The following is an 8,192-nucleotide window of genomic DNA, read 5'->3' as shown; positions in this document are numbered from 1 at the left end:
GCTCTCAGGATTTTTTCCTAGTCTTCGGCTTTGGAAAGCTTGATTGCGATGTAGGGCGGTGATTTTCTTTTGTAGTTTATCCTGCTTGGGGTTGTTGATCTTCTTGAATGCATATATATATATATATATATATATATACAAATGCATATACATATATATAATTGATCATGGCTGTGACCAATTTTATTAAGAACAATAATCGTTTACATTATCATGATAATTGGTAGGCTGCAAAGACCTCTGTTTCTTCTGAGTTTTCCACAAAAATATATGAATGCATAGTTTTTCATCTTTCATCATATCAGAGAAGTTTCTTCCAAAAAACACTGTAACAATTTTCTCTGTGCCTTTTGTTTTCTCTGCCTGTTTTGAAACTCCAATGACGTGTAAGTTATTCTGTCCCTGTAGGTCTATATATCTGAATTTTTAGTATTAATCTTTGGGTTTCTAATTGTTGTTTGGATAGTTTCTAATTTTACATTCTGTTATTGTAGTGTTTTTCTGAATTCTTCTAAACTTTTGCTTGTATTTCCTTGATTTCAACTACAGTTTCCTTACTCTTTCTCTCAAGCCATTGAAAGTCCCGTGATATCATTCTTTTGAATTCCTTATCAGGTGGTTCTAATGCCATTGTTCTCGAGAAAGGTTTGCTGGCTCTGTGTTGTGGTCATTTCTTTGAGCCATTCTCTCTTGTTTCTTCTTCTTTTTTTATTTTTTACTTTAAAAAATCATTTTATTAGGTGCTCATACAACTCTTATCACAATCCATACATACATCAATTGTATAAAGCACATTTGTACATTCATTGCCCTCATCATTCTCAAAACATTTGCTTTCCACTTAAGCCCCTGGCATCAGATCCTCATTTTTCCCCTCCCTCCTAGCTGACCCCCTCCCTCATGAACTCTTGATAATTTATCAATTATTTTGTCATATCTTACACTGTCCAGTGTTTCCCTTCACCCATCTTTCTATTGTCCATCTCCCAGGGAGGAGGTCACATGTAGTTCCTTGTAATTGGTTTCCGCTTTCCAACCCCCTCTCCCTTTACCCTCCCAGTATCGCCATTCTCACCACTGGTCCTGAAGGGATCATCCGCCCTGGACTCTCTGTGTTTCCAGTTCCTGTCTGTACCAGTGTACATCCTCTGGTCTAGCCAGATTTGTAAGGTAGAATTAGGATTATGATAATGGGGGAGGAGGAAGCATTTATGAACTAGAGGAAAGTTGTATGTTTCTTTGTTGCTACATCTCACTGACTGGCTTCTGTCTTGTTTCTTATGAACTGAAATTGCCTGTTGCCCTAAGACATGGCAGTGGTGGTATCTTTACAGTTCATCGATGATTTTATGTTGGTGACGCTGCGGGCACTCACCAGTCTCCTGGTGGGTGTGAGAGGGAATAGGGGGGTGCAAAAACTTCTCTCTCCGTGTCGTGCAGTGGGTGGGTTTGACGGGTGCTGGCTATTATCTACTGATGACCAAATGGGACAGGGGCAGGTAACGGCCCCTGTCCAGTGGTTAAGGCTTTAGGAGGTAGAGGCGTGGCTCGGTTGTAGGGAAATAGTGACTGTCTCCTGCTGGGTTGCAGAAGGGGAAAAAATATAGGAAAAAAGAATTTAAAATAAAACAACAAAAAGGAAAATACTAAAATAAAAAGAGAAAAATCCAACAGGGAAAAAGAGGCAAACAAGAAGAAAATAATTAACTGACTACAAAGGGGGGAAAAAGAAAGTCAGTTAGAAAGGAAAGAGAAAACAGAAAAACACAGTAAATAAAACTAGAGGAGAAAAAAAAAAGAAAACGGCAAAGGAAAAATACACAGGAAAAGAAAGAAATGATAATAAAAAAAAAAGAAAGTAAAGAAGGGGGCAGGGAGCTGGGGTGGGGGCAGAGCCAAGAGGGGACAAAACTGAAAGGGCAGGGCACCCGGCTTGGGTTGGCATCTCTGCATTCAAGGAGCTAATGGTTGTTTGCGGTGTGTGGTAAGGGGGTGGGCACCCGGCTGCCAGCCCAAAGGTGCCTTGGGTCAGAGCATCTGACCTGAAGTTGCTGCCAGCTCAGAGCGTGGCTGAGTTCAGTGTCCTTCTACCCTGAAGGAATTCTACGGGGCCAGCGGGCAGGCTGGGCAGGATGACTTCATGGAAGGAGTTCTTACCCGCCCAGGGGTGGCTAGAGACAGGCCATGCGTCTGGCCCTGTGCATTTTGCCTCTGACGTGTGCAGTGGTCGACCTGGCATCTGACTCATGAGGGCCTGTCTCTGACCTGTGGAGGACACGAGGTTGTTACCAGCCACTGGATTGGCAAAGGTATGAGCAAGCCAGGCTTCTGGTCACCAGGACGGTGTGTATGGGACAAGGAGAGGGTCTCTCTCGCCTTGGGCTGCCGTCCTAATCGAATGCTGCATGCCGAAGTTCAAGATGGATGTGCTGTGTCAGGCCAGCTGAGAATTTACCTGTCCTGCCTGCCTGTTTCCTCTCTTGTCCCTTTCGCTCAGCTTCTCCGTGTCAGTAGTGAGCCCACCTCGACTTTCCGTTGGGCTCTCATGTCTTTGTTGTAAAGGGTCTGTGTAAGGCACCTGTTTCATCGGCCATCTTTGTCTTAACCCTTTCACGGCCCCGAGGTCTTACCCACCAGTTGCTTTCCGTGTGTGTGCTACCACCCCCTAGTGGGACCTGTGTCACTGCATAAATCTGAATAGGCTCACCTTACCAATCTCACCACAGAAATCTAGTTGGGACATGTGTGCCCCACGTCAGTGTGTAAGCACCCATTAGTACCTCAAGGAATTTCCCCATAAAGGAACCCACCTTGGCGTCTGCGTGTCTTGGTGGCATATAGGGTCACTGGGCGTCAGAAAGGACTCGGTGGCAGGGTTGGGGTTTTTGGTGGCAATGTGGTTACGTGTTTCAAGCCATCGAAATGTAGGTGGGGCTTTCTACTCCTGTAATGGTCCAGTCTCAGAAACCCACCAAAGCAGTTCTGCCCTGCACTACAGGGTGCTGATGAGTCAGAATCCACACCGTGGCCTGAGTTTGGTTTGGCATGGTGTTTCCTTAGTGAAAATACATAGTACTGATCCCAGATTCCAAGCAGAGAGTGATGCTATCTTGGAGGGGCTTATTTTGTGTTTGCCTTTCATTGTCCTCCCTGCATGTGTTGAGTTGCCTCTTAACAAGCCAAAAGAAGCCACTGTCCCTTCCCTTGTTCGCCTCCCCTTCTGGGGCACCTTTCTCCGCAAGGCACTCTTGGTAATTTCTGCAGATTGATCTTGAATTCCAATTACCTCCCTTAATCAACCCTCTGGTCTGCTGTTACACACGCAGTGGTTATGTATTTCTAGCTCTTATTATTCCCCCCCAATTGTTTCATAGTTTGGACCCCATCCAATTCTGCACCCCCACCAGGAAAGGGGGGTTGGGCAGGGAAGTGTTTCAGGAAGTGCTTCCTTCCCATTGCCAGCCCCGCAGGGATTGCACCTGGAAGCAGCCCCGAGTGGGCAGCAGCAGGATGTCTGCTGAAGAGGGTGGCTCTGAAGGGTGGGGGGAAGGTAGCCCAGTGAAGGGAGGGGTGCTGCATGCAAGGGGGGGGTCCAAGGTTGCAGCACAGAGCCTGACCATGGGGCTTGCCCCACCACAGCCAGATGCTGTGACCTCGCACCACCCTTGAAGGGCCAGGCCACTCTTGGTCCTATTACGTGAGGCTGGACAATTCTTGTCCATGTAGGACAGAAGAGTCCCAGTCCTATAGATGTGGTTAGAAATTCAGTCACCTGTCACTAAGATGTCACACAGGGAAGGATAGAAAATCCTTGTCCCTTATGAGGACAGAGCTCAGTTGTGCAGAGTCTCAGCCCTACAGGAGAACAGAAGTAGTTCTCAGTGGGACTGTGGGGACATGGTATTGCATCAGGCAAATATGGGAAGACTGGGATCCATCCAGTGTGTGAGGATGGAGGCTTCTCCGTCATACATGTGAGAGCAGCACCCAGACAAGGCCCTGGCTCCGCCATGCCACATGGTCAGGCGATGATGGACAGTGACTCACGGACACAGTGCGTAAAACCGAGGGCACTCATGCTTTAATAACACCGACATCACAAAGGGAGAGGCCAAGTGCCTTAGCAGTCTCAATAAAAATATGAAGTGCTTTTCACATGGTAAATTCTGCAATATAAAAAGTTGTCATGGCATCTGGAAACTGGGTAATTTACAAAAAAGTCCATATAGACCAAAGATGGCTGACACGGCAAACTAGGAAGGGGTGCCAAGTGGAGAGGGCACCCGGGGAGGGGCACGGAGGTCCTGGGTGCGCATCTCTGGAGGGCACAGAGGGAGCCCTGTTCACGAACCACAGGTACAGTCATGTGGGGTTCACAACAGAACACAGGGTGGAAACAACAGTCTCTACTTTCCCGCTAACAGGCTGACAGCGACCCAGGCGGCTGTGGGGCACTTTCCCAGCCTGGACGGAGCAGAACAAAGTGGCAGCTCTCCGCGTGGGCCTGGGAGTGTGTGTGTGGGGAGACAGTGGGCAGTCCCAGGGTGCGGGTGGCCTGTTCGGGGACGCAGCCAGGGCCGTGGGCGCCGAGGGTCTCCTTTGAAAACTGGGGTGGCGGTGAGAAAGATGTCATTTTTTCTATGGACCAGTTTGGAGCCGAACATGTGAGAAGCTAGTCTTTTCTCGGTGTTTTGACAGAGTTCAGAGCACCCACGTGGTTGAGGGTCACTGGTCAGGTTTGGGCCGGGTCCACCCCCTTGCTGTGGTCAGCCTGGGAGCTCACCCGGAGGGCCTTATTTGCTGGGACTCAGTGTGCCTGCTGCGTCCTCGGGGGTGGAGAGGGGCAGGGCGTGGCGATTTCCTGAGCTGAGAGAACAAAACCCACCACCACGGGGACGCAGCCACTGCCATTTGCACTGGGCCAAGACTTCAGCAGCGGCGAGTCAAGGCTAGGGCAGGGGTCCTTTCTTCCTTACCAAGCTCAGGGCTGCCTCCCAGGGGGACACGCTCTCCCCTGGAAGGTGGTAACACACTGCTACTCCAATCATATTTCTTCTCACCTTTGCTAAGAGCCAGCCTCCTTGACAGGGCCAGGGGTGAAATAGGAGGATGGGTGGGGGTTGCCAGGGGGAACAGGGCTTCAAAAACTGTGGGAGAAAACTGAATGAAGAGGGGAAGGGCTTTTCCTACAAACTTTTTGAGGCCCCCGCGTATTGTAGGCTTGTCAGGCCAAGAGGCAAAATCAAGACTCGGGCAGGGCCTGGAATAACCCTTTACAAAGGTCAGAAACGTTCTTGGTGTGTGGGCTGTAAGATCGCCTACTGACGGAGGGTCACTGTGGTGCTTGGCACTGTTTGTTTTTTTCTTGAAATGAACAGTGTCTCCTGCCAAGCCAGCGCCAGGCTATGGTGTGTTGGGGCAGATCCTATAAAGCACCGGCTGCCTTGCTGAGCCGGCCTCCCAAGGTGCATGCCGGGCAGGCAGTAGGCATACGGGGAGGGCGGCCCTGCTCAGGGGGGCTGCTAGGGGTGTGAACTGGTGGTGGTGGATGTGCCTGAATTTCCCTTCTGCTCAAAAGGAAGCTGGGCTGGATCATGTCAACCTTGCCCCCAAACTTGACCAGCACTTGTTGACGATTCAAATTTTGACAGTTTTAAAAAACGTTTTGAACTTTTAAAAATAATGGCTATAAATGCAAAGTACTATTGATAATAAAACCAACTCGTTTATCTGCATACAAAAAGGTCAGGGTTGTGTTAGAAGCACAAAGTTGCATTTTAAAATTACAGTTGCATAGTTCGGAAGTGCCTGGGTAAGAGTTATATAAATGGGGTAGTGGTTTGTGCATGTGTGTGTGTTTTAAAAATTCAAGTTTGGCTGACGGGGGCCCTATGGCGCGTGGCACTGGAAGCACCGTGTCAACCCGGGCTATTGCATTGTTTCTGAGGCCAAGACTGCTACAAGTTAGTGACAAATCATTGGCGGTCTGTTTGTTTTTTTAAAAACATGATTCCACTTTTTGGTGAGCACCCTCTCGACTTGGGTTTGCATCTGCCACAACCTGGCCAGCCCCAGGGAGCTGCAAGGTGGCTCCGCGGGCTCACTTTCCAGGTGTGACGGCCCTGTAGCCACAGCCCCACCCCAGAGCCAGGGCTGAACCAAAGTCCTGCTGAAGAATCACATCAGAGACGGGAAGAAGCGGGAGGTCAAAGGTAAACATTTGGTGGCACGTGCGGTGAGTTCCACAGGCCGAGCCCACAGAAGTCCTGGCTCTGGGTGACTCTGCCGGTCTGGCCAGCGGAGCTTCCACTGATCATAGGCTGGGTGGCGTTTGGACCTGGAGATGCCCTGGGAAGGCGGATGGCGGTGACTTGGGCAAGGCAAGTAGGCAGAGGGGGTGCCGAGCCCGGGGCCAGCTGCTGCACTGAGACACTGGAGTGGAAAAGCCACTTCAGCATTTGGAGGAAGGGAAAACCCTGCCTGGGGGCAGGAACTTGTAGCCATTTGCAGAAGGCAGTCTCAAGGGGCGGGTGGGGGGTGTGGTGGTGGCCAGCGGGAGCGTGCTCAGCCTGGTGGTCTGGGGGCGCCAGTGTCCATTGGGAGGGGGCCCTGCCTGGGCTTTGGCGTGCTGCTGCAGGGACAGGTCCTTCAGTTCAAGCCTGTCCTCCTCGCTGGCCTTCTTGCTGTGCCGCGGTGACAGGTTGAGCAGACTGAGGACATCTCTCCTGGCAGCAGCGGGCCCCGAGGGGAGCCGGGGCGAGCTCTGCCAGAACATCTTCAGGTTGTGGATGGCCTGCACCTTCTCGTCCACAGTTGTGGCCTTCCGCCTGTCGGCCTCGGGCGCATCTGCGGGGCTTGAGCGGGCTGAGCCCGCTGAGGAGTAGGAGAGCGCTGGGGACGGCGTGCTGCCCGCTGGGGACTGGTGGCCTGAGCTTGGGGACGTGTTCCTTGGGGACTTGGCAATGTGTGCACTGTAAGGGGAGCTGGGGTACTTGAGTTTAAAGAGCGGCTGGTCACTCAGCGGAGGTGCGGCATCCGGGCCAGGTGTCTCTGAAGGGCTGCTGGGCCCCGAGCTCACCTTGGGGAGCGACGAGCTTCTGGCGGGGGGCTTTGGCTTCACAGTGACTGGTGACTGATGGGTGAGGACGGGCCTGCTGAACGCACTGGTTTCTGATGCCCTGAACACAGTGGTGCCCCCGGGCCCCGCCGGGCCCCCCTCGTCGGGGTGGTGAGTGGTGCTGGGCGGGCCGCCACTCCTCTGAAGACGCTCCACTGCCAGGAGGTGGCTCTGCGTCTCTTCCAGGACCTTCCGGGCCAGTTCCTGCGGGTCCAGTGAGGGGCCACCCTCCTCCTGGGACTTGACGGTGCTGTCTGTCTCAGTGCTCGACTGGTCTGATTCCGCCGTGTCCGGGCTGGCCAGCTTCCCCACCTTCTGGAAGGGCGAGTTGGGGCTGGGGATGAGCGGCAGCTTCATGGGGGAGTTGGGCGTGCTGACCGATATTCTCAGGCCCCCAGCAGCCCCTGCCCTGGGCAGTCTGTGGTCTGGGGAGGGGCGGGCACGCTGGCCGTCTGGGGTGGCTGTCAGTGGCTCGGTGCTGATGATGGCGAAGCCCTGGTACTCGTCGTCCTCCCTGCCGCCCGAGGGGCGGGCCTGTGCTGCCATCTGGCACCGGGGCAAGGTGGCCCTCTGCGGGTAGGCCGTCTTGGACCGGTCGTAGTCCTGGCGTCCTCGGGAGCCACTGCCCTCCACACCCCCCTCGGGCTTGGAGACGAAGCTCATGGAGGATGCGATGGAGCTCAGGCTGTACACGGAGATGGCGTCCGAGGCGATGCTGTCAGCGCCCGTGGGCGAGAAGGGCGGGTGGGCGCAGCCCAGTGACGGGGCGTTGGACACGGACTGTGCCGATGCCAGCGACTCCAGGGAGGAGGAGCTGTCCAGGCTGAGGCGCTTGGGCAGCTCCGTGGAATCTGAGCATCAAACACAGGCCCCAAGGGCAATGAGACGTCACAGCATCCTGCTCACGTGCCACCCAGCTCCCTCTGGTATACCCCAGGGAGCTCCCTAACAGGCCTCAGGGTGCCCTGGGGGGGCGCCCCTAATATGTCCTGGGTTTCCCCAGTCTCCAAGCAAGGTCTTGGGGTGGGGGGTCTGCTTCAAGCTGTGACCATGCCCCAATCAGGCCTGGTTTTCC

General features: G+C 53.1%; 1 protein-coding gene across 4 annotated transcripts in view; it reads right to left on the bottom strand.

The window, feature by feature from the left end:
- Positions 1-4,059: 4,059 nt before the first annotated feature.
- The window catches only part of TTC28 (tetratricopeptide repeat domain 28), a 696,928-nt gene continuing 692,795 nt past the window's right edge, over positions 4,060-8,192 (bottom strand). For all 4 annotated transcript variants that reach the window (XM_075534764.1, XM_075534766.1, XM_075534765.1 and 1 more), the window contains one exon: positions 4,060-7,968. In XM_075534764.1, the coding sequence (XP_075390879.1) occupies positions 6,452-7,968 (1,517 nt within the window). In that variant the 3' untranslated portion in view covers positions 4,060-6,451. The remainder of the gene's footprint in view (positions 7,969-8,192) is intronic.

The sequence above is a fragment of the Tenrec ecaudatus genome, chromosome 16 (genome assembly GCF_050624435.1).
Source record: "Tenrec ecaudatus isolate mTenEca1 chromosome 16, mTenEca1.hap1, whole genome shotgun sequence".
Lineage (NCBI taxonomy): Eukaryota > Metazoa > Chordata > Mammalia > Afrosoricida > Tenrecidae > Tenrec > Tenrec ecaudatus.
This window is presented reverse-complemented; position numbering and strand designations above follow the sequence as displayed.